We start from the raw sequence: 25,867 nt of genomic DNA on the forward strand, positions 1-25,867 counted from the left end.
TACAGCCGCCGGGCGTTGCGAAAGCACTGGAGTGTGAACATTTGACCAGGTTGGAGACGTTTGATGCCTGGGCGGAGCTGAACAGGGAATGGAAAGACGAGATAGTGGACAGAGAAAGAAGAGGGACGAATTGATTAACAGTGGAAGGGGTAGGAGGAGACGGACATGGAGAGAGGTAGAAGGAATTGGACAGAGACAAGGTGGAAGAGGAGATGGATGGACGGAGGGAGGTATATGATGGGCAAAGAGGGGGTATCGAGGTGATGGAATAAGAGGGGAGGAGGAGATGGACAGAGGGGGAAGGAGTAGATGGACAGAGGTCGAGGAGCAGATGGACAGATAGTGTTAGTAAGAGATGGACAGAGAAAAGGGCAGGCAGAGATGGTCAGAGGTAGAGGGTGGAAGTGGTGGCCCGAGAGAGGGGTTGGAAGAGTGGGACAGAGAGAGGGCGAAAGAGGAGATTGTCAGAGAGATGGGGGGGGGGGAGAGGGGAAGAATGAGATGGACTAATGCACGACTGGAATAAATACATAGACGGGCAACGGCAGGTACTCAGATACTTATTTACTATCATTTCTTTTATTGTATATAAAGGGTGTTACAAAAAGGTACGACCAAACTTTCAGGAAACATTCCTCACACACAAAGAAAGAAAATATGTTATGTGGACAGGTGTCCGGAAACGCTTACTTTCCATGTTAGAGCTCATTTTATTACTTCTCTTCAAATCACAGTAATCATGGAATGGAAACACACAGCAAAAGAACGTACCAGCGTGGCTTCAAACACTTTGTTACAGGAAATGTTCAAAATGTCCTCCGTTAGCGAGGATACATGCATCCACCCTCCGTCGCATGGAATCCCTGATGCAATGATGCAGCACTGGAGAATGGCGTATTGTATCACAGCCGTCCATAATACGAGCACGAGGAGTCTCTACATTCGGTACCGGGGTTGCGTAGACAAGAGCTTTCAAATGCCCCCATAAATTAAAGTCAAGAGGGTTGAGGTCAGGAGAGCGTGGAGGCCATGGAATTGGTCCGCCTCTACCAATCCATCGGTCACCGAATCTGTTGTTGAGAAGCGTACGAACACTTCGACTGAAATGTGCAGGAGCTCCATCGTGCATGAACCACATGTTGTGTCGTAATTGTAAAGGCACATGTTCTAGCAGCACAGGTAGAGTATCCCGTATGAAATCATGATAATGTGATCCATTGAGCGTATGTGGAAGAACATGGGGCCCAATCAAGACATCACCAACAATGCCTGCCCAAACGTTCACAGAAAATCTGTGTTGATGACGTGATTGCACAATTGCGTGCGGATTCTCGTCCGCCCACACATGTTGATTGAGAAAATTTACAATTTGATCACGTTGAAATGAAGCCTCATCCGTAAAGAGAACATTTGCACTGAAATGCGGATTGACACATTGTTGGATGAACCATTCGCAGAAGTGTACCCGTGGAGGCCAATCAGCTGCTGATAGTGCCTGCACACGCTGTACATGGTACGGAAACAACTGGTTCTCCCGTAGCACTCTGCATACAGTGACGTGGTCAACGTTACCTTGAACAGCAGCAACTTCTCTGACGCTGACATTAGGGTTATCGTCAACTGCACGAAGAATTGCCTCGTCCATTGCAGGTGTCCTCGTCGTTCTAGGTCTTCCCCAGTGGCGAGTCATAGGCTGGAATGTTCCGTGCTCCCTAAGACGCCGATCAATTGCTTCGAACGTCTTCCTGTCGGGACACCCTCGTTCTGGAAATCTGTCTCGATACAAACGTACCGCGCCACTGCTATTGCCCCGTGCTAATCCATACATCAAATGGGCATCTGCCAACTCCGCATTTGTAAATATTGCACTGACTGCAAAACCACGTTCGTGATGAACACTAACCTGTTGATGATACGTACTGATGTGCTTGATGCTAGTACAGTAGAGCAATGAGTCGCATGTCAACACAAGCACCGAAGCCAACATTACCTTCCTTCAATTGGGCCAACTGGCGGTGAATCGAGGAAGTACAGTACATACTGACGAAACTAAAATGAGCTCTAACATGGAAATTAAGAGTTTCCGGACACATGCCTACATAACATCTTTTCTTTATTTATGTGTGAGGAATGTTTCCTGAAAGTTTGGTCGTACCTGTTTGTAACACCCTGTATACTAAGATGGTATCTGTTCTTTCGGACATGTCCGATAACAGATACCATCTTAGTATATATACAGTTAAGGCTCACCGGCCACTTGACCATCTTCTTCTTCTGTGCGGACGCACAACAAGTGCCCGAACTCTTACGGGAATCGGCAACGCGCCGCGAGAAATGAGTATAATGGGCGGGGGCACTACGAATGTAGTGCGGGACAATACGTTGAGAATGTGGGTGTCACGGGAGGCGTGCCAGAGATAAGTCCCTGCAGTGGCACTATCCTTTGTGTCCTCGGTGGCTCCGATGGATAGAGCGTGTGCCATGTAAGCAGGAGATCCCGGGTTCGAGTCCCTGTCGGGGCACACATTTTCATCTGTCCCCGTTGACGTATGTCAACGCCTGTAAGCAGCTAAGGGTTGTCATTTCATTGTAAATTCTTTTATTAGTAGACAGTTTGTGTCTGGTCGTTTATTATCTATTAGTTCCCTACAATGGCTTTCTGAATACGGTAGTTAGACACAACATAATAATTATTAAAATAAAATCACTCGCGACTGAGGACGACAGGACGACAGCTCGATCAATAATGCAAATTTTACTCGATCAATAATGCGTAATTACGGATAATGGATTTGGAAAATTATCTGAAATACCGCTAAATTGTATGAAAATCTTGTATCGATGAATATGAGGTTAGTCGCACACGACAGATAGTATGTTGTAACTCGGTACAACCACAGAAATACAACTGGCGATGAAGCTGACGGATTTGACGTACACTACAAAAACAGATTTTACTTTCTTGATATGTTCTGTCTCTAAGCTGGTCGTAGGTTGTGTTCCAAAAATGAACAGCATAGAGACAGAAGTGATGACACTTTCTGCAGGACCTGGCCATCAGTTTGTAGGTCAATGTTCAAGCACGTACAGTGCAAGCTGTTACTGATTTGTTTGACTGATGGGGCTGCGAAGTGCTATACCACCTACTGCACTCCCCTGACTCAAGCCCTCGTGAGTTCTACTCGACTTCTAAACTAAAGGAAACACTTCACGGCATTCGCTTCACGACTGCTACAAATTCGTCGGGAAATAGACCGCGCATCTCTAACTGTCAACACAACTGGCACTGCTAAGAGTATCCTTCGACTTCCACATAGTTGGCAACGGGTTATACACAATGCTGGTGACTACTTTGAAGGTCAGTAAAACTTTGAAACACCTATCTATTTTGTACTTGCAGCAAATAAATAGTTTCCACTATTAAAGTTCCAACCCCAGTATAATACTATACGACATAAGCGGACATCCAGTGGTATATGTGGCTACTGGCTGCAAGATGTGCTGTGAATAGTGTTAGGAGTAAAGAAGCAATTAATTAAAGCGTCGCTTATCGGTGCTTATTACGTCATATCTCTTGAACTACGTATCGTACAATGATATATTCTCTAGGTACATCCAGTGGTACTGTCTGCGAAATGTGTTGCGAGTAGAGGTAGTACTAAACAGGTAATAGATTACAACGTCATGCATGATGCGGCAGTTTTTCACTCATCTCAATATTTGACGTCATATCTCCTGAAATACCAGTCGTACAATAATATAATTTTGCTGATACATTCAATATTGTACGCGAATACTGTCTGTAACATGTGATGCGAATAGAGTTAGTAATAAAGAAGTAACAAATTAAAACGTTATGTATGAGGCTGCAGTTTTTCTCGCGTCCCATAACTTGACGTCATATCTCCTGAGCTATTTGTCGTACAATGATATAATTTTGCTGATACTTCAGTGGTACAGGTGAATAATACTCTCTACAAACTGTGTCGCGAATACATTTAGTACTGAACAAGTAATAAATTGCAGTAGGATCTTGGAGCATATACTGTACTCTAACATTATGAATCACCTTGAAGAAAATGACTTATTGATACATAACCATGACGGATTCAGAAAATATCGTTCTTGTCCAACACAGCCAGCTCTTTATTCCCTTGAAGTAATGAGTGCTGTCGACAAGGGATCTCAGATCAGTTCCACATTCCTAGATTTCCAGAAGGCTTTTGATACCGTTCCTCACAAGCGACTATTAATTAAATTGCGTGCATATGGACTATCGTCTCAGTTGTGTGACTGGATTCGTGGTTTCCTCTCAGAGAGGTCATAGTTCGTATTGATAGACGATAAATCATCGAGTAGAACAGACGTGATATCTGGCGTTCCGCAAGGAAGTGTCATAACCCCACTGCTGTTCATGATTTACATAAATGATCTAGGTGATAATCTGAGCAGCCCCCTTAGATTGGCTCTGGTTCAAATGGCTCTGAGCACTACGCGACTTAACTTCTGAGGTCATCAGTCGCCTAGAACTTAGAACTAATTAAACCTAACTAACCTAAGAACATCACACCCATCCATGCCCGAGGCAGGATTCGAACCTGCGACCGTAGCGGTCGCTCGGTTCCAGACTGTAGCGCCCTTAGATTGTTTGCAGATGACGCTGTAATTTGCCGTCTAGTAAAATCATCAGACGATCAATTCCAATAACAAAATGATCTCGAGAGAAATTCTGTATGGTGCGTAAAGTGGCAATTGGCAGTAAACAAGGAAAAGTGCGAGGTCATCCACATGGGTACTAAAAGAAATCCGATAAATTTTGGGTATACCATAAATCGCACAAATCTAAGGGCTGTCAATTCGACTAAATATTTAGGAATTACAATTAAGAACAGATTAAATTGGAAAGACGCAATTTAATTAATAGTCGCTTGTGAGGACGGCGAAACAAAGACTGTGAGTTGTTGGGAGAACATTTAGAAGATGCGACAAACCCACTAAAGAGACAGCCTAAATTACACTTGTCCGTCCTCTGATGGAATATTGCTGCGCGGTGTGGGATCCTTACCACGTAGGATTGACGGAGGACATGGAAAAGGTGCTAAAAAAGGCAGCTCGTTTCGTGTTATCGCGCAATAGGGGTGAGAGTGTCACTGATATGCTATGCGAGTTGGAGTGGCAGTAACTGAAACAAGGGCGGTTTTCTTTGCGGCGACATCTGTTTACGAAATTACAGTCACCAACTTTCTCTTCTGAATGCGAAAATATTTTGTTTACACCCACCTACGTAGGGAGAAATGATCACCATAATAAAATAAGATAAATCAGAGCTCGACCGGAAAGATTTAGGTGTTCCTTTTTCCCACGCGCCATTGGAGAGTGGAATGGTAGAGAAGTAGAATGATAATGGTTCGATGAACTCTCTGCCAGGCACTTAAGTGTGATTTGCAGAGTAGCCATGTAGATGTAGATTTAGAAATTAAAGCGTCATGCTTCACGCGGCAGTTTTAATGCGTGAAGAGCGAAAATGTAAAATACATGAAATGGGCATCTGCCAACTCCGCATTTGTAAACATTGCACTGACTGCAAATCCACGTTCGTGATGAACACTAACCTTTTGATGCTACGTACTGATGTGCTTGATGCTAGTACTGTAGAGCAATGAGTCGCATGTCAACACAAGCACCGAAGTCAACATTACCTTCCTTCAATTGGGCCAACTGGCGGTGAATCGAGGAAGTACAGTACATACTGACGAAACTAAAATGAGCTCTAACATGGAAATTAAGCGTTTCCGGACACATGTACACATAACATCTGTTCTTTATTAGTGTGTAAGGAATGTTTCCTGAAAGTTTGGCCGTACCTTTTTGTAACACCCTGTATAACGGCAGTGTACATTTCCTCGCCTTGCCGCCGTAGTCCAGTGAGGCGTGTGAGTTTGACAGCTTCTTGATTGTAGGTTCTTGCGACCTGATTGGCTTGTTTTCAAAAATTATTTATTAAAAATAAATGAGTGAAATTGCAATACAAACCAATAGTAATTTATTTGGGCCCCATCCACAACCGTAACCCAATCCTGCCTTCCTTAATTACCAGGTTTCAAAACGATTACAGTTTCAGAAAAATTGGATGATTTATTCAAGAGAAAGTCAGTAACGTGCTGGTCCACCTCTGGCCTTACGTAAGCAGTTATTCGGCTTGGCAGTGATTGACAGGGGTGTCGGATGTCCTCCTGAGGTACGTCGTGCCGAATTCTGACCAACTGGTCAAAATAACAAACCGAATGGAACACCCATCCCATAATCCCATAAAGCGGAGAGATCTGGATACTTTGCTGGCCAAGCTGGGATTTGTCAAGGACGAAGACAGGTAACAGAAACTCTCACTGGGTGCGGACGGGCACAATCTTGCTGGAATGTAAGCTGAGGATGGCTTGCTATGAAGGGCACCAAAACGGGACGTAGGATATCGTCGACGTACCGCTGTGCCGTGATGGTGCATTGACAACGACCAAAGTGGTACTGCTATGAAAAGAAATGGCGCCCCAGATAATCACTGCTGATTGTCGGGCAGTATGGCATCCCACCACTCTCCGCACCCTTCGCTGTTCATCGGGCTCAATTCGGTGCGGGACTCACTGAAGACGACACTACTCCAATCGATGAGATTCCAAGTCGAAGGCGTGTCTGGAGACGCTCCGGATACCGATGGCATACCAGACTGATGGTCAACTCGCCATACTGCCAGACAACCAGGAGTGATGGTCTGCGGTGACGCTTCTTTTCACAGCAGGACGCCTTTGTTTGTCATCCGCGGCACCCTTACAGCAAATCGTTACGTCGACGATATTCCATTTCGTTGCCCTTCCAGGCAAGCCATTCTGGTCTTACGTTTCAGCGAGATATTTACCGCCCACACACGGCGAGAGTTTCTATGCTTGGCTTTTTCCTTGACAATACCATGGCTAGCAAGATCGCCGAATCTCTTCCCCAGTTGAGAAAGTTAGGAGTATTATGAGCAGGGCCCTCCAACCATCTCAAGATTTAGACGACCTAAACCGTCGAATGGGCAGAGTTTGGCGCGATATCCATCAGAAGGACATCCAACAACTCTGTCAATGTAGACCAAGCTGGAAACTGCTTATTGAAGGCCGGAGATGGACCAACGTGCTTCTGACTTGCTCGATTTGTGAAGTTCTTTCTCTTGAATAAGTCATCCAACTTTTCCAAAACTGTAAACATCTATTTTTCTGTATATGTACATCACATCTACTGATTTATGTACCATTCGTATAAAACCTTCGTGGTACGTTGGTTTTTTCCTTTTCGTTTTTTTTTTTCTTAGACTGCATTATTTACGGCTGACTTGTTGAGCATTTGTTGTAGAGAACATCGTCTTTGCTAAAAATCAATTGTGATGCTAATTACTGCGTTTGTATCATATGAAGCGTCATTTTTTTGGCCATTTTGTGCACTTTTCTTTTAGTTTCAATAAAACCCGTTGCCATTTCAAGCACGTGTGTCGATTTTTACCTCTACCTACATTATTCCGTGAAGTGTTGAATTTTCGAATGTTAACGGATTTTTGGGTCACCCTGTTCTATACGCATGAACAAAGCTATGACTTTTATGACAATAACTGCCAATCCCGTAGGTTATCAGCTGTGGCCAAAGCCGTTAATTCATTCAGTAAAATATTAAGAAATGTTGCTTAAGTACCCAAAGATGGATATGTAAGTTCACAGCACGTGTTGACCTATGTTACTGTCTGACGTTTTAAAACGCATCAGTCTAGTGTGAACTCATATGTCTCATCGATAATTGCCGTTGATTCATTTTATCGTAATCAGTATTGTGTTTCTACCAATTTCATGAATATCTGGCGCTGATTTTATCAATGACATTTACTATGTTTACACTTGCCATATCATGTTTGTCTGTCAGAGTATTTCAGTTGTTTTAAAAATGTCTTTACTTGCAGTCACAGTTTCAAAGAACATAACCTGCTATGGCACCGGTTTCGATAGTGACTTCATGTTCACAAATAAAAGCAATGACTGCAGCTTATATGAGCTTTTATTTGTTTCCCCATGGATGTCTGAAACCATAGCCGCAACATCATTATTAATCACAACAGCGGACATAATTTTCATCGAAGCTGGTGGCTCAGCAGAGTCGAGTGATGGTACGTAATGACCTTCGATTGGCAAGTAGGAATTCATTTCTCACAACTCATGTTCAGAAGTGCAAACTGTCTTGACTGTATTGTTCATCTATACAGATGTGCGATACGTCAAATATCCTGACTCTATTGACCATTTTTTATTTATTCATCCTTCTACCAGACACTTTGCTCAAGCATTTTTGCAGCTCACTAACATCTCAGTTCTCCCATGGTAACAAGGAACAAGAAAAATCGCTGAAGAACGACATTTTGATGAAGTGCAGAATACTAAATTCAAGTATTTGAATCTTGTGATACTTTTGTAAAGAAGAGAGTAGACAATTTACAGCTAAACAAGCCTACGAGCATAATACGTAACTTCTTACCAGTAGCAGCGGCGGCTTCTGTTCCCTTCTCGTTGACTTCGACGAAAGCCTTGTGTAAGACCTTGTCGACCTTAAGTCGCTCTTCGTCAGTAATTCCAGAGAAATTAGAGGCGAAGTCATCAAACATGTCGATCATTCCGAGCTGAAAATAGGATGTAGATTAAAGGATTAAAGTTATGACTAAATCTGAGTGACATTATAAATTCACTAGTGTGTAATTAAAATAGTTGACGCATCTAAAGGCGTGACATACGGAAGTCAGATTTCTATGCAGAAGTCAAAAGCGGCAGTTTTCTTTGAAGGAGTCAAAGGTGGTAGTAAAGGCAATGAGTGCGAATATTGTAGAGCTGAAGGGGTAGAAACCACGAAATCACACTGAACCCATAACAATTCTTTGCCACACTGGAACAGAAGTTTGTTACTTCGAGCATCGTATTTTAGTCTGTCTCGTCTGCACAGAATTAGCAAAGGATTGAATTTCCTATCATCTGAGCAAAACTGCCTTTCCGGCTATGTCTTTCAACGTGCTGGTTTCTTTTGGTGATTAAGGAAGTTTTCCATTACGTCAGGGCGCTTTCTGTAAACTACAGATTAAATAATACGAAAACTATCCTGAAAGGCATATCCATTTTCATGTACCAAGGAAAGGGCCTGATTTGCACACTTTCGTCAGCGAACCTAGAAATTTTGTGTCGAGAAAGCCACGCTCATACTCATTCGCCTACATTAGCCGTTCGAAATGAGTTTATGTTGGTGGCATAATTGGCCGTTGTCTGTAGTCAGCAACGAACTGGTACTTAAAATTCCCTCAAATGTCTGAATCCTTCTGAAACACACAAAGCAAACTGAGAACCGCTATTCTAAACAAGGAACACGGTCTTTTGACCATCAGTGTCGTGTTGTTCTAATACCATATGCTGATCACACACTTCCCGGGAATCATAAGTTCAGACAGGACGTTTTTGAACAAAGGCGCAACCTCCCTGACTTAATTCCGCGTGGTTTCTCTATTTCTACATAACTGAACAAATGGCTTATCCCTCAACCCCTTTACTCCGACTAAAAACTTCAGGATTCTCTCATGGGCTAATTGCAATCTCAAACGCTAGATCAATTGCGCGCGTACTGCTATTCAGGATAAACAGTAGACGCCTTTCTCTCACAACACGTTTTATTAATCTTTCTGACTGAATAACGCACAGGATGACCCGAAAGTCTGTTAACATGCAGCGATTCGCGGAATAATGTAAGTAGAGAGGTAAAAACTGACACACATGCCTGAAATGACATGTGGTTTTATTGAAACCAGATACGAGTCTAAAAACTGGCCAACAGATGCCGCTGTGCAGGAAAACTCAGTGACGCTCCATGATAATCGTGTATGAAATGAGCTGTAGTGAAAGAGGGAGTTAGATAATCCCTAGCCTGGCTGATGAGCAGTTGCTGAAAGATGCGACTTTTATCCAGGATGACGGTCCACTCCACGTTGCTACATGTGTGACAGATCTCTTGCGCACATCGTTTGGTGTTGATTATGTACTGAGCCACCACGCTCGTTATGTTTAGCCTCCCAGGTCCCCAGACCTCAATCCGTGGGATTATTAGTTGTAGGGCTGCCTAAAGTTGCAAGTCTACCGCCATAGTCCGACCTCAATATGGATGTTAAAAGACAACATCCGACAGCAGCTTCTCACCACACATACTGATATGTTCACAACATTGTCGCTCGACTGCAGGTATAGTTGACGAATGACGACGAATATGTTGAGTAATTGTTATAGAGAACGTCGTCTATGCCACAAATCAATTGTGATGCTAATTACTGCTTTTGTATCATATGAAGCGTCATTTGTTGGCCATTTTTCGCAGTTTTCTTTTGGTTTCAGTAAAACACAAAGTCATCTCAAGCACGTGTGTCAATTTTTTCCTCTATCTACATTATTCCGTCAAGTATTGAATTTTCAAATGTTAACGGATTTTTCGGTCACCCTGTTCTATACCCATGGACAACGGTATGACTTTTATGACAATAACTGCCAATCTGGTAGGTCATCAGCTGTGGCCAAAGCCGTTAATTAATTCAGTAAAGTATTGAGAAATGTTGCTTACGTTCTCAAAGATCGATATGTAAATTCACAGCATGTTAAAAGTCTGACGTTTTTAAACGCATCAATCAAGTGTGGACTGATATGTCTCATCGATAATTGCTATTTATTCATTTTATCGTAATCTGTATCATGTTTCTACCAATTTCATGAATATCTGGCGCTGATTATATCAGTGACATCAGTGACTGGAAAGACTGAGCAGCTGATACGTATCTTAATTTATCTCCACTTCTGTATAGTTAGTTGCACGTCCCATTTTTGTTGTGATGTACGAATCTGACGGAATCGTTGTTGGACGACACGATAGGAGGGGTCGAGGGGCCGCCTGAAGTTTAGGTCACTTGAGAAGGAAGCAATGACCAGCGCCAGATAGGCATTCAAGGGTCTTGTATTTTACGACAAGGCTTCGGCGAGGCGCGCACGTTCAAGATTCCAAACATTGTGCCCCCAAGCTGTGCGGTCCAGAACTGGTTAAAAAATAGGAAAATTGTGAATTGTATGAATGTGTAGTGTTTGTTTTTTCCGACATTCCCGAAAGAACACATACAATGGATTCATATAATTGGTTTCTGGTCGTATGTAAAGTACACAAGCGGCAAGACGCAGTCAATACCTTCGCTGCGCAGTGCCGATGGTACTGTTACCGACGACTGTGCCGCTAAAGCGGAGTTATTGAACGCAGTTTTCCGAAATTCCTTCACCAGGGAAGATGAATGGAATATTCCAGAATTTGAAACACGAACAGCTGCTAGCATGAGTTTCTTAGAAGTAGATACCTTAGGGGTTGCGAAGTAACTCAAATCGCTTGATACGGGCAAGTCTTCAGGTCCAGATTGTATAGCGATTAGGTTTCTTTCAGATTACGCTGATACAATAGCTCCCTACTTAGCAATCATATACAACCGCTCGCTCACCGATAGATCTGTACCTACAGATTGGAAAATTGCGCAGGTCGCACCAGTGTTTAAGAAGGGTAGTAGGAGTAATCCATCGAACTAGAGACCTGTATCACTGACGTCGGTTTGCAGTAGGGTTTTGGAGCATATACTGTATTCAAACATTATGAATCACCTCGAAGGGAACGATCTATTGATACGTAATCAGCATGGTTTGAGAAAACGTCGTTCTTGTGCAACGCAGCTAGCTCTTTATTCGCACGAAGTAATGGCCGCTATCGACAGGGGATCTTAAGTTGATTCTGTATTTCTAGATTTCCGGAAAGCTTTTGACACCGTTCCTCACAAGCGACTTCTAATCAAGCTGCGGGCCTATAGGGTATCGCCTCAGTCGTGCGACTGGATTCGTGATTTCCTGTCAGTAAGGTCGCAGTTCGTAGTAATAGACGGCAAATCATCGAGTAAAACTGTAGTGATATCAGGTGTTTCCCAGGGAAGCGTCCTGGGACATCTGCTGTTCCTGATCTATATAAATGACCTGAGTGACAATCTGAACAGTTCTCTTAGGTTGTTCCCAGATGATGCTGTAATTTACCGTCTAGTAAGGTCATCCGAAGACCAGTATCAGTTGCAAAGCGATTTAGAGAAGATTGCTGTATGGTGTGCCAGGTGGCAGTTGACGCTAAATAACGAAAATCGTGAGGTGATCCACATGAATTCCAAAAGAAATCCGTTGGAGTTCGATTACTCGATAAATAGTACAATTCTCAAGGCTGTCAATTCAACTAAGTACCTGGGTGTTAACATTACGGACAACTTCAGTTGGAAAGACCACAGTCCGCAGCTCGTGGTCGTGCGGTAGCGTTCTCGCTTCCCACGCCCGGGTTCCCGGGTTCGATTCCCGGCGGGGTCAGGGATTTTCTCTGCCTCGTGATGACTGGGTGTTGTGTGCTGTCCTTAGGTTAGTTAGGTTTAAGTAGTTCTAAGTTCTAGGGGACTGATGACCATAGATGTTAAGTCCCATAGTGCTCAGAGCCATTTGAACCATTTTGAAAGACCACATAGACAATATTGTGGGGAAGGCGAGCCAAAGGTTGCGTTTCATTGGCAGGACGCTTAGAAGATGCAACAAGTCCACTAAAGAGACAGCTTACACTACACTCGTTCGTCCTCTGTTAGAATATTGCTGCGCGGTGTGGGATCCTTACCAGGTGGGATTGACGGAGGACATCGAAAGGGTGCAAAAAAGGGCAGCTCGTTTTGTATTATGACGTAGTAGGAGAGAGAGTGTGGCAGATATGATACGCGAATTGGGATGGAAGTCATTAAAGCAAAGACGTTTTTCGTCGCGGCGAGATCTATTTACGAAATTTCAGTCACCAACTTTCTCTTCCGAATGCGAAAATATTTTGTTGAGCCCAACCTACATAGGTAGGAATGATCATCAAAATAAAATAAGAGAAATCAGAGCTCGAACAGAAAGGTTTAGGTGTTCGTTTTTCCCGCGCGCTGTTCGTGAGTGGAATGGTAGAGAGATAGTATGATTGTGGTTCGACGAACCCTCTGCCAAGCACTTAAATGTGAATTGCAGAGTAGTCATGTAGATGTAGATGTGTCATAACTCCGCCACCTTCAGTGCGGATAAACAATTACGTTGTGTCTCCTGCGCCAATCTCAAAGTAGCGAGTGACGTGGACGGGGGCTGCGCATAGGTGACCCTCGGTGAGAGTGTGGGTCGGCTGGGAGGCGTGTTTAGCCTGCGCGGTTGCGATAAACACTGTGCCTGGATGGCGCAGTGGTGAACGCGATTGCGTATAGTAAGCAGGGGGTCTTGGTTTCGAGTTCCGGTCGGCGCATATTTTCACTCCTCGCCGCTGATTTCGCGTAAAGTCGCGATCCAGCTGACTCCAGTAATCCTTACCTTTCCTTTCTCTCCTTTTCACCTTCAGTTTACATAATAATGAACTGTGTCGTGCGACCAGTCAATGCAGAATAAATTATTTTTACACGTCGGCCTCTCTGCTCAAAGAACAGCTTGGCAGAGTGTTGTGTCCGCCCGCAACGCGTTCCCTCTAAAACTGGAGGATGCCAGGTTGATCGAGAGATATTCATCTCTGCTTTCTCATGGGAATCTCAGAGGCTAGACGGAATTTTTGAGACACTGCTTCGAGACACGGAAGCCGAAATTCGGGTTTTGGAGGTGTATAGAAGCGGATCTCTGGAAATAGAGACGCGGAAGAGGGCACCGTGCCTTTAGAGACGTGGCAGGACGCAGACGTGCAGCCCATCACGCAGCGGGGATGTGTAGCAGTTGACAGCATGCCAGGCAGTATGCAGCACTCTCAATCTTCAACCTGTCAACTGTGGTGAGAATATCTGTCAGCACTGGCTACCTCGAAAGGGAAACAGTAAGGCGCTTCTTGACGTGTTACTGTTAAACGGGTTCATGTTTCGAGATTTACCACGTGTCAGGTTTTCGAGTCTTCATCCATGACTTAGCAGGCGTTTCATTTGCATGTTGATGTCGTATGTGACTGGCATGATCAGTGCAGTCACTGGGTACTCATCCACGGTTGTGTTTATTCGGGAATGATCTGCTGAGACGACGGTCGCTCTTACATCATTTGTTCCTGGAGGCTTTGCCTAGATCTGGCTTACATTTGTTTCAGTGTTCACAGTGAGTAGTTCCTTTCACTTTGTATTTTACTGAAAATGCTTCGCAATTAATAAACATCCATAAGAATTGGACATAACTACTAATCTCCTTCTGCTTGTCCTTCTCCTCTTCCCCCCCTCACTATGTCCAGTTTCTCCCCCCTCCCTCCCTTCCCCACTTCCTCTTCCTCCCTTTCTGTCTAACCTTGAGCCTCACTTATTGTTACTGCAAATTCAGATTCCGTAACAGTTTTCTAATGATAAGCCGATAAGCTGTAAATACACTTTTCCGGTGAAAACGAACTGCGAGGAAGGAAACAAAAATCATCTACATCTGCATCTACATCCATACTCGGCAAGCCACCTGACGGTGTGTGGCGGAGGTTCTCCCTTCTATTACAGTCTTGTATTGCTCGTGGAAAGAAAGATTGTCGGTATGCCTCTGTGTGGGCTCTAATCTCTCTGATTTTATCCTCATGGTCTCTTCGCGAGATATACGGAGGAGTGAGCAATATACTGCTGAACTCCTCGGTGAAGATATGTTCTCGAAACTTCAACAAAAGCCCGTACCGGACTACTGAGCGTCTCTCCTGCCGAGTCTCCCACTGGAGTTTACCTATCATCTCCGTAACGCTTTCGCCATCCTGTAACGAAGCGCTGTGCTCTCCGTTGGATCCTCTCTATCTCTTCTATCAACCCTATCTGGTACTGATCCCACACCGGTGAGCAGTATTCAAGCAGTGGGTGAACAAGTGTATTTTAACCTACTTCTTTTGTTTTCGGACTGCATTTCGTTAGGATTCTACCAATGAATATGAGTCTGGCATCTGCTTTACCGACGATTAATTTTATATGGTCATTCCATTTTAAATCACTCCTAAAGCCTACTCCCAGATAATTTATGGAATTAACTGCTTCCCGTTGCTGACATGCTATATTGTAGCTAAATGATAAAGGATCTTCCTTTCTACGTATTCGCAGCACATTAGACTTGTCTACATTGAGATTCAATTGCCATTCCCTGCACCATGCGTCAATTCATTGCAGATTCTCCTATATTTCAGTACAATTTTCCATCGTTACAACCTCTAGATATACTGCAGCATCATCCGCAAATAGGCTCAGTGAACTTCCGATGATATCCACAAGGTCATTTATATATATATTGTGAATAGCAACGGTCCTACGACACTCCCCTCGGCACATCTGAAATCACTCTTACTTCGGAAGGCTTCTCTCCATTGAGAATGACATGCTGCTTTCTGTTATCTAGGAACTCTTCAATCCTATCACACAATTTGTCTGATAGTCCATATGCTCTTAATTTTGTTCATTAAACTGCTGTGGGGAACTGTATCGAACGCCTTGCGGAAGTCAAGAAACAAGGCATCTACCTGTGAACCCGTGTTTATGGCCCTCTGGGTCTGGTGGACGAATAGCGCGAGCTGGGTTTCACACGATCGTCTTTTTGGAAACCCAAGCTGATTCCTACAGAGTACATTTCTAGTCTCCAGAAAGTCATTATACTCGAACATAATACGTGTTACAAAATTCTACAACTGATCGACGTTAGAAACATAGGTCTATAGTTCTGCACATCAGTTCGACGTCCCTTTTTGAAAACGGGGATGACCTGTGTCCTTTTCCAATCCTTTGGAACGCTACGCTCTTCTAGAGACCTACGGTACACCGCTGCAAGAAGGAGGGCAAGTTCCTTCGCCTACTCTGTGTAAAATGGAACTGGTATCCCATCAGGTCCAGCGGCCTTTCCTCTTTTGAGCGATTTTAATTGTTTCTCTATCCCTCTGTCGTCTATTTCGATATCTACTGTTTTGTCATCTGTGCGACAATGTACAGAAGGAAGTACAGTTCAGTCTTCCTCTGTGAAACAGCTTTGGAAAAAGACATTTAGTATTTCGGCCTTTAGTCTGTCATCCTCTGTTTCAGTACCATTTTGGTCACAGAGTGTCTGGACATTTTGTTTTGATCCACCTACCGCTTTGACATAAGACCAAAATTTCTTAGGATTTTCTGCCAAGTCAGTACACAGAACTTTACTTTCGAATTCACTGAATGCCTCTCGTTTAGCCCTCCTCACACTACATTTCGCTTCGCGTAATTTTTGTTTGTCTGCAAGGCTTTGGCTATGTTTATGTTTGCTGTGAAGTTCCCTTTGCTTCCGCAGCAGTTTTCTAACTTGGTTGTTGTACCACGGTGGCTCTTTTCCATCTCTTACGATCTTGTTTGGCACATACTCATCTAATGCATATTGTACGATGGTTCTGAACTTTGTCCACTGATGCTCAACACTATCTGTACTTGAGATAAAACTTTTGTGTTGAGCCGTCAAGTACTCTGAAATCTGCTTTTTGTCACTTTTGCTAAACAGAAAAATCTTCCTACCTTTTTTAACATTTATATTTACTGCTGAAATCATCGATGCAGTAACCGCTTTATGATCGCTGATTCCCTGTTCTGCGTTAACTGTTTCAAATAGTTCGGGTCTGTTTGTCACCAGAAGGTCTAATACGTTATCGCCACGAGTCGGTTCTCTGTTTAATTGCTCAAGGTAGTTTTCAGATAATGCACTTAAAAATATTTCACTGGACTCTTTGTCCCTGCCACCCGTTATGAACGTTTGAGTCTCCCAGTCTACATCCGGCAAATAAAAATCTCCACCCAGAACTATAACATGGTCGGGAAATCTACTCGAAATATTTTCCAAATTTTCCTTCAGGTGCTCTGCCACAACAGTGTTATGACCGAATTTAAAAAAAATGTTTATGGAGAGAAATAATATATATGGGTCAAATAGTTCATCGCACGGTTTAAATGCCCTGCTATCATAGCTACAATTGACTACGAGAAAGAAAACAAAGCCACACGTTTTCACAGCAGAGCACAGTATTCTGTTTTAACAGACAACTTTTAGATCGCTAATTAAAGAAGTACATAGTCCATGTCCCTTTGAAGGTTTGTTAGAGTAATGTGTGAAACTCTGAAGTAAATGGACCAAGTATTTTGGCAATAGTGTTTCCCTATTACGTCTGTCCAAATGTGCATTACAGTACTCTGTAAATATCAAAGTAAATTGGCCAAACATTTGTGGAGATTTTTGGTAACAATATTTGCCCTTTACGCATTACACATATATTTATACGAGAGTTGGAACTTAAATAATGGCAACTATTTATTCACAACCGATACAAAAGAATTACATGTTTGCACCTGTTACTGCCCTTCAAAGTAGTCACCAGCGTCGTGTAGAACCCATCGCCAGCGGTGTGGAAGGTGTATTATACCGTTAGCAGAGCCTGTTCTGTTGATGGTGGGAGTGGAGCGGTCTAAAGTTATGGTGATTCTCGTGTACGACAGTGATGGTGTTATCCTATACGTTCCTCCACAGCGTCGGCCCCGGTGGCCGAGCGGTTCTAGGCGCTTCAGTCCGGAACCGCGGGGCTGCTACGGTCACAGGTTCGAATCCTGTCTCGGGCATGGATGTGTGTGATGTCCTTAGGTTAGTTAGGTTTAAGTAGTTCTAGGGGGCTAATGACCTCAGATGTTAAGTCCCATAGTACTCAGAGCCATTTGAACTATTTTGTTCCTCCACAGCAGCCCGTCAAAGCACAGTACTACTGCTCGTTTTGGAACATCACCTACGACCAGCTTTGCGAAAGAAGCGTCGACACTTTCTGGGCAACCAACCCATCATTTTGCACGACAATGCGCGGGCGCATACAGCGCAAGCTGTGACTGCTCTGTTCGGTCGATGGGACTGGGAAGTACTGTACCATCCACCATACTCCCCGGACTTAAGTCCTTGTGACTTTGATTTGATTCCAAAGATGAAGGAATCACTTCGTGGCATTCGCTTCAGAACTGTTCCAGAGATTCGTCAGGCAGTAGACCGCTCCATTCGCACCATCAACAGAACAGGCTATGCTTACAGTATACTACGCCTTCCACATCGCTGGCAACGGGTTCTACGCAACGCTGGTGACTACTCTGAAGGACAGTAACAGGTGCAAACATGTAACTCTTTTGTATCACTTCTGAATAAATAGTTGCCACTCTTTAAGTTCCTACCCTCGTATATTACACACATTAAAAGTACATAGCCTCTGTTCGTTTGAATGTTCATTAGAGTATCGCGTAAAAATTTGAATTAAATCGTCCAAAATATATAGCCAACGTGCGTTCCAATGCTCATTAGTGTACGCTGTAAAAAACTGAGGGAACTGGACCAAGTACTTTTCGAGACTTTTGGTAACAACATTAAACAACGATTTTTCTTTATAAAGTAGTATAAATTAATACAATAATCTGTAATTATTGCTTTCTTGTTTAATAATGTGCTCGCAAGGAGTAGTTGTAATAAACTGAGGTCAAATTGCTACAAGATTTTTAATTCAATTGTTGGATGAATCCCTTTATAATTAATAAACCATTAATGTTTATTTTTAGTACCAGCACCCGCGAATCATTTACGATGGCAATTCTCTGCATAATATTTAATCGGTTGCGTGATAGATACACTTCCGTGTGTGATTTTCTGAGGAGTGACCTGTCTCTCGGTTGGCCCAACCGCTGGCGATCAGTTTAGAAGCCAAAGGGCTTGTTATCTCGGTTGGCGCCTCATTGTTTAACTAACAAATTATTAGCAGGAACGTGCCATCTTACTAACAATGCGACAGTTTTACGCCTAATTCAGCAAATATTCAGGTACTCAGACCTGTAGCTCAAACACCCGTTTACCGTCCATGTAAGTAGATATTCAAACCTCTGTTCTTCCTGGAGATGTTTCAATAGCAGTAACGAAAACCATTTTTGTAAAAGAATGAAAACTGCGCAGCAGCGGTGAATATGCAGTCTGATGTTATCTGAATATTGCCGTAGCTAGCTTTGCATCTTTGTAAATTGCGTAATCCCTTCCACTGCTAATTTATTTTGTATTTCCTATAAATTCTGTTTGCATATATTCTCTTAAAATTGCTGAAAACTTTTTGATTCTGACTGATCTTTCCCTTTTTCCTTGGAACATAACTGGAAGACTTATTTTTTTCCATTAAGTAGGGTTAGTTGACGTAGATTTCAGACTTAAACAAATCTAATCGTTTTATTTAAAGCTTCGCTTACAGCACCTGGACTTGTGGACCGTCATCTACAAAATACCCATTACCTATCACGTGGTCTGATCTGGAATAATAATAAAAAAAAGATAAAAGAAAAATCATTACTCGCGACAGCCTCTTCTTTACTTCAAACAAACATAATCCACCAGTTCAAGTGTTACCTTCGTGTCATGAGAGCACCCCAGCCCGCTTTATGCAATACTTAGGTTGTTCCACAAGCCAGCACATGAAACAATGAAAGTGCTGTACACGTTTTGACATTAATCTTACTCAGAACAGTTCCTCACTAAAACGTCGATTCAAAACTTCCTTAAGTCGTATACTACCGTCCCAAGGTTAATTATTATTATTCGCGGCAGCTCATTTCTTAATGACGACGTTCACATGATTTACATAATTCTCTTCTAGTGAAACTGCATTAGTATTTGTGAGAGTCGTCGGATAAACTCAGCCTACAGATGGAAATTCTCGGTACTAAATCCGAACACTCGAGACAGACTCTCATCCACTCAGCCTGAACCACACCCATAGCAAAGCGGTGAAATACAGAGATGTTTTCACTACTTGAGAGGGCCCCATATAAAGCTATTGATAGTAGGACAAGGAAACTTTGTGGAGATATCTGTAGGGACATGCTGTGTCACGATAGCTGAACGTTTCATGGTGCCCCGTTCGAAAAGTGCTCCGAATAGTTGTGAAATGGTATCCGTATAAACTTCACATGACTCACAAACTTTTGCCACGTGACACAGGCCTTCGAGTACAGTTTGCTCTTACGTTTCTTGCAAGGGTTGAAATTGACGACATGCGGCCTAGGAACATTTTGTACAGTGATGAATCGTACTTTACCTTTACTGGGGTGGCGAATACCCAAAATTGTCCCGTTTGGGGATTGTCACCGCCAACGAACGTTCATGGAGGTCCCCTGTATAGTGCACGCGTCACTGTGTAAAGCGGCTTCACGGCACAGTTTATGACTGGTCCATTTTTCTTTGAGGAACTCAGACTCAAAGAACCAAAGACATGCAGAGTAAGCGACACACGTTACTGTTATCTGCTTCGCCGACATTTGATACCCGCTCCACGGGAGAGAGCTGCTTGGACTCAGCTGTTTTGATACATTGTGAACTCCACCTCACACTACTCGTGATCACTCGGTTACTCTGCAACACATTTGGAGAAAACCCAATCATTGGCCGATCGTTCTAAACTGCGTAACCACCAAGATCACTAGATTTGAACCCTCTCATTTATTACTTAAAATGTGGTTCTCTTAATGGTTTATTTGCCATTTTTCTTTCGCGAGTCCTTGCAAATGTTTCCACAAAATTTCTTTCTCCTACTACGAGGTGCATTCAAGTTCTAAGGCCTCCGATTTTTTTTTCTAATTAACTACTCACCCGAAATCGTGAAACTGGCGTTACTTCTCGACGTAATCGACCTGCAGACGTACACATTTTTCACAACGCTGACGCCATGATTCCATGGCAGCGGCGAAGGCTTCTTTAGGAGTCTGTTTTGACCACTGGAAAATCGCTGAGGCAATAGCAGCACGGCTGGTGAATGTGCGGCCACGGAGAGTGTCTTTCATTGTTGGAAAAAGCCAAAAGTCACTAGGAGCCAGGTCAGGTGAGTAGGGAGCAGAGGAATCACTTCAAAGTTGTTATCACGAAGAAACTGTTGCGTAACGTTAGCTCGATGTGCGGGTACGTTGTCTTGGTGAAACAGCACACGCGCAGCCCTTCCCGGACGTTTTTGTTGCAGTGCAGGAAGGAATTTGTTCTTCAAAACATTTTCGTAGGATGCAACTGTTACGGTAATGCCCTTTGAAACGCAATGGGTAAGGATTACGCCCTCGCTGTCCCAGAACATGGACACCATCATTTTTTCAGCACTGGCGGTTACCCGAAATTTTTTGGTGGCGGTGAATCTGTGTGCTTCCATTGAGCTGACTGGTGCTTTGTTTCTGGATTGAAAAATGGCATCCACGTCTCATCCATTGTCACAACCGACGAAAAGAAAGTCCCATTCATGCTGTCGTTGTGCGTCAACATTGCTTGGCAACATGCCACACGGGCAGCCATGTGGTCGTCCGTCAGCATTCGTGGCACCCACCTGGATGACACTTCTCGCATTTTCAGGTCGTCATGCAGGATTGTGTGCACAGAACCCACAGAAATGCCAACTCTGGAGGCGATCTGTTCAACAGTCATTCGGCGATCCCCCAAAACAATTCTCTCCACTTTCTCGATCATGTCGTCAGACCGGCTTGTGCGAGCCTGAGGTTGTTTCGGTTTGTTGTCACACGATGTTCTGCCTTCATTAAACTGTCGCACCCACGAATGCACTTTCGACACGTCCATAACTCCATCACCACATGTCTCCTTCAACTGTCGATGAATTTCAATTGGTTTCACACCTCGCAAATTCAGAAAACGAATGATAGCACGCTGTTCAAGTAAGGAAAACGTCGCCATTTTAAGTATTTAAAACAGTTCTCATTCTCGCCACTGGCGGTAAAATTCCATCTGCCGTAGGGTGCTGCCATCTCTGGGACGTATTGACAATGAACGCGGCCTCATTTTAAAACAATGCACATATTTCTATCTCTTTCCAGTCCGGAGAAAAAAATCGGAGGCATTAGAACTTGAATGCACGTCGTATCATTAGCTTCAAAGGGACTCTCTCAAGAAGAGAAAGTTTAGCTATAACCACCCAACATAAAGGCAAGGAAATGTGATTCTTCAATTTCTCCAGGTGTATTTTATGACGAAATAAATCTCAGGTGAACAGCCTAGTATGAGTGAGCATAGGACACAACATTTTGGCAATCGACCACGTTGCCATCACCTGACGATGGCAACGTGGTCGATTGCCGAAATATTGTCTCCTATGCACACTCATACCATGCTGTTCACCTGAGATTTATTTCGTCAAGGCAAGGAAATGTTATTAAGAGATATGATAATGGCTAATGGTGATTATGTAGGGAGGAAATACATCGATGTTGTTTGACAATTTTTTAAATGAATTTGTTTTAAACTGTTCCAGTATTTTACTCATAAACTAAAGGAGGTTACGTAGCCGATTGCCTTGGTTGCAGGTAGCGTCATCAAAGAGCGAAGTGTGGAGGCCGTACAATTAGTGTGTTAAAAGCTATTCAATCTGTACGACAATTATGATCGTCTCATTTGTTGAAACGACGATACAAAGGATGTGGCAAGTGATAAACGAATGTTTAACACCAACACTTCATGTGGTTCATATTTTTCTACTGTTTATCAGCAATGCTTTTCGCGTACTTTGTGTATGCCTTGCTACTATTCTTCATCTTCTTTTGCTTCAGCGTTTGTCCCGCGTGCCTGCGGGGTCCTCTACATGGGTCCGTTGTCTCCATTTCGCTCTATCACGGGGTGCATCTGGGTGAATGTTCACTCATTTACGGTCTTTATGAACTGATCTGCCCTACGTGGGGATCGTCCTTCGGGTCCACTGCCGATGGCTTCAAGTGTGTAACCCGCCTTGGCAACAGACTCATCATCAACCCGTGAAACATGCCCAAACCAAAGAAGACGACTCTCACGCATCTTGTCGTAGATCGGTGCAACACCAAACTGTTTCCTAATGCTGTCTTTGTACGGGATCCAGAAGACAACATTTGCATAAACATGTGACGGCTCGTCACATAGCCTGTCAGCATGCTTTTTAGAGCTGTTGCCAGCAGCAGGAAATGTCGCTCCCAACATGGAGTACAGACGCTGCTGAAGTTGGTTTTTCCACCATCTTCGCCGTTGGGTCCGCAGACCTAGTCCGTCGTTGAAATTGTTGACTAACTTCAAGAGAAATGGAAAGAGGTATGCCTTGCTACTATTGGTGTCCATTTATTAATTTGTTCTGAATATGGCCAGTTTCCATATTTGTATGTGATTCGTAAAATAATACACTCCTGGAAATGGAAAAAAGAAAACATTGACACCGGTGTGTCAGACCCACCATACTTGCTCCGGACACTGCGAGAGGGCTGTACAAGCAATGATCACACGCACGGCACAGCGGACACACCAGGAACCGCGGTGTTGGCCGTCGAATGGCGCTAGCTGCGCAGCATTTGTGCACCGCCGCCGTCAGTGTCAGCCAGTTTGCCGTGGCATACGGAGCTCCATCGCAGTCTTTAACACTGTTTTGCTGCGACAGCGTGGACGTGAACCGTATGTGCAGTTGACGGACTTTGAGCGAGGGCGTATAGTGGGCATGCGGGAGGCCGGGTGGACGTACCGCCGAATTGCTCAACACGTGGGGCGTGAGGTCTCCACAGTACATCGATGTTGTCGCCAGTGGTCGGCGGAAGGTGCACGTGCCCGTCGACCTGGGACCGGACCGCAGCGACGCACGGAAGCACGCCAAGACCGTAGGATCCTACGCAGTGCCGTAGGGGACCGCACCGCCACTTCCCAGCAAATTAGGGACACTGTTGCTCCTGGGGTATCGGCGAGGACCATTCGCAACCGTCTCCATGAAACTGGGCTACGGTCCCCCACACCGTTAGGCCGTCTTCCGCTCACGCCCCAACATCGTGCAGCCCGCCTCCAGTGGTGTCGCGACAGGCGTGAATGGAGGGACGAATGGAGACGTGTCGTCTTCAGCGATGAGAGTCGCTTCTGCCTTGGTGCCAATGATGGTCGTATGCGTGTTTGGCGCCGTGCAGGTGAGCGCCACAATCAGGACTGCATACGACCGAGGCACACAGGGCCAACACCCGGCATCATGGTGTGGGGAGCGATCTCCTACACTGGCCGTACACCACTGGTGATCGTCGAGGGGACACTGAATAGTGCACGGTACATCCAAACTGTCATCGAACCCATCGTTCTACCATTCCTAGACCGGCAAGGGAACTTGCTGTTCCAACAGGACAATGCACGTCCGCATGTATCCCGTGCCACCCAACGTGCTCTAGAAGGTGTAAGTCAACTACCCTGGCCAGCAAGATCTCCGGATCTGTCCCCCATTGAGCATGTTTGGGACTGGATGAAGCGTCGTCTCACGCGGTCTGCACGTCCAGCACGAACGCTGGTCCAACTGAGGCGCCAGGTGGAAATGGCATGGCAAGCCGTTCCACAGGACTACATCCAGCATCTCTACGATCGTCTCCATGGGAGAATAGCAGCCTGCATTGCTGCGAAAGGTGGATATACACTGTACTAGTGCCGACATTGTGCATGCTCTGTTGCCTGTGTCTATGTGCCTGTGGTTCTCTGTCAGAGTGATCATGTGATGTATCTGACCCCAGGAATGTGTCAATAAAGTTTCCCCTTCTTGGGACAATGAATTCACGGTGTTCTTATTTCAATTTCCAGGAGTGTATGTTATTTATTGGTCATATTATAGGGTCGATAATTTGAATTCTCGCTAGAGGACAGGAGAAGCTTGAAGGAAGTTCCCCTGTGTGAAAGACGCAAAGACGTGCCATGCAAAACGTAGACGATGCGCAGAAAGTGGAAAGTACCAGTCTGTCGATAGCTATCAAACTGTGCATGCCCCAACGTGAAAACGAGGCTAAAACACCTACGGTTCTAAGTAATTCGAGCCTCAGATGTATGCTTGTTCCACGTGTAACAGTGTGGAACACTTTTCTTGTGTTCCATTGCAGATGGCAATGGGAAAAAGAGCCATGTGTAAACTACGTGCTGTGCGGCTGGTCCCGGCGGAGGTTCGAGTTCTCCCTCGGGCATGGGTGTGTGTGTTTGTCCTTAGGATAATTTAGGTTAAGTAGCGTGTAAGCTTAGGGACTGATGACCTTAGCAGTTAAGTCCCATAAGATTTAACACACACACACAGTAAACTACGTAAATACTGAGGCTATGTGTGTGCAATACTTGCAGACGTCAACACAGTCCTAAGCACCGTTGCCTTCAGACAAAGTCATTTTTTAGCATTGTAAAAACATAAGGGCCAGTATTTCTTGTGTCTTCATTTGCGAATATGTGAGCCAAATTCAACTTATATTTGTAGCCAAACGTTTATACACTCCTGGAAATTGAAATAAGAAGACCGTGAATTCATTGTTCCAGGAAGGGGAAACTTTATTGACACATTCCTGGGGTCAGATACATCACATGATCACACTGACAGAACCACAGGCACATAGACACAGGCAACAGAGCATGCACAATGTCGGCACTAGTACAGTGTATATCCACCTTTCGCAGCAATGAAGGCTGCTATTCTCCCATGGAGACGATCGTAGAGATGCTGGATGTAGTCCTGTGGAACGGCTTGCCATGCCATTTGCACCTGGCGCCTCAGTTGGACCAGCATTCGTGCTGGACGTGCAGACCGCGAGAGACGACGCTTCATCCAGTCCCAAACATGCTCAATGGGGGACAGATCCGGAGATCTTGCTGGCCAGGGTAGTTGTCTTACACCTTCTAGAGCACGTTGGGAGGCACGGGATACATGCGGACGTGCATTGTCCTGTTGGAACAGCAAGTTCCCTTGCCGGTCTAGGAATGGTAGAACGATGGGT

General features: G+C 44.3%; 1 protein-coding gene across 7 annotated transcripts in view; it reads right to left on the reverse strand.

Moving 5' to 3' along the window:
- The window catches only part of LOC126162936 (leukocyte elastase inhibitor-like), a 192,561-nt gene that overhangs the window by 108,692 nt on the left and 58,002 nt on the right, over nt 1-25,867 (reverse strand). For all 7 annotated transcript variants that reach the window (XM_049919764.1, XM_049919760.1, XM_049919766.1 and 4 more), the window contains exon 7: nt 8,551-8,692. In XM_049919764.1, coding sequence (XP_049775721.1) covers nt 8,551-8,692 — 142 coding nt within the window. The remainder of the gene's footprint in view (nt 1-8,550; nt 8,693-25,867) is intronic.

This window comes from Schistocerca cancellata, chromosome 2, assembly GCF_023864275.1.
Source record: "Schistocerca cancellata isolate TAMUIC-IGC-003103 chromosome 2, iqSchCanc2.1, whole genome shotgun sequence".
NCBI classification, from domain to species: Eukaryota; Metazoa; Arthropoda; class Insecta; order Orthoptera; family Acrididae; genus Schistocerca; species Schistocerca cancellata.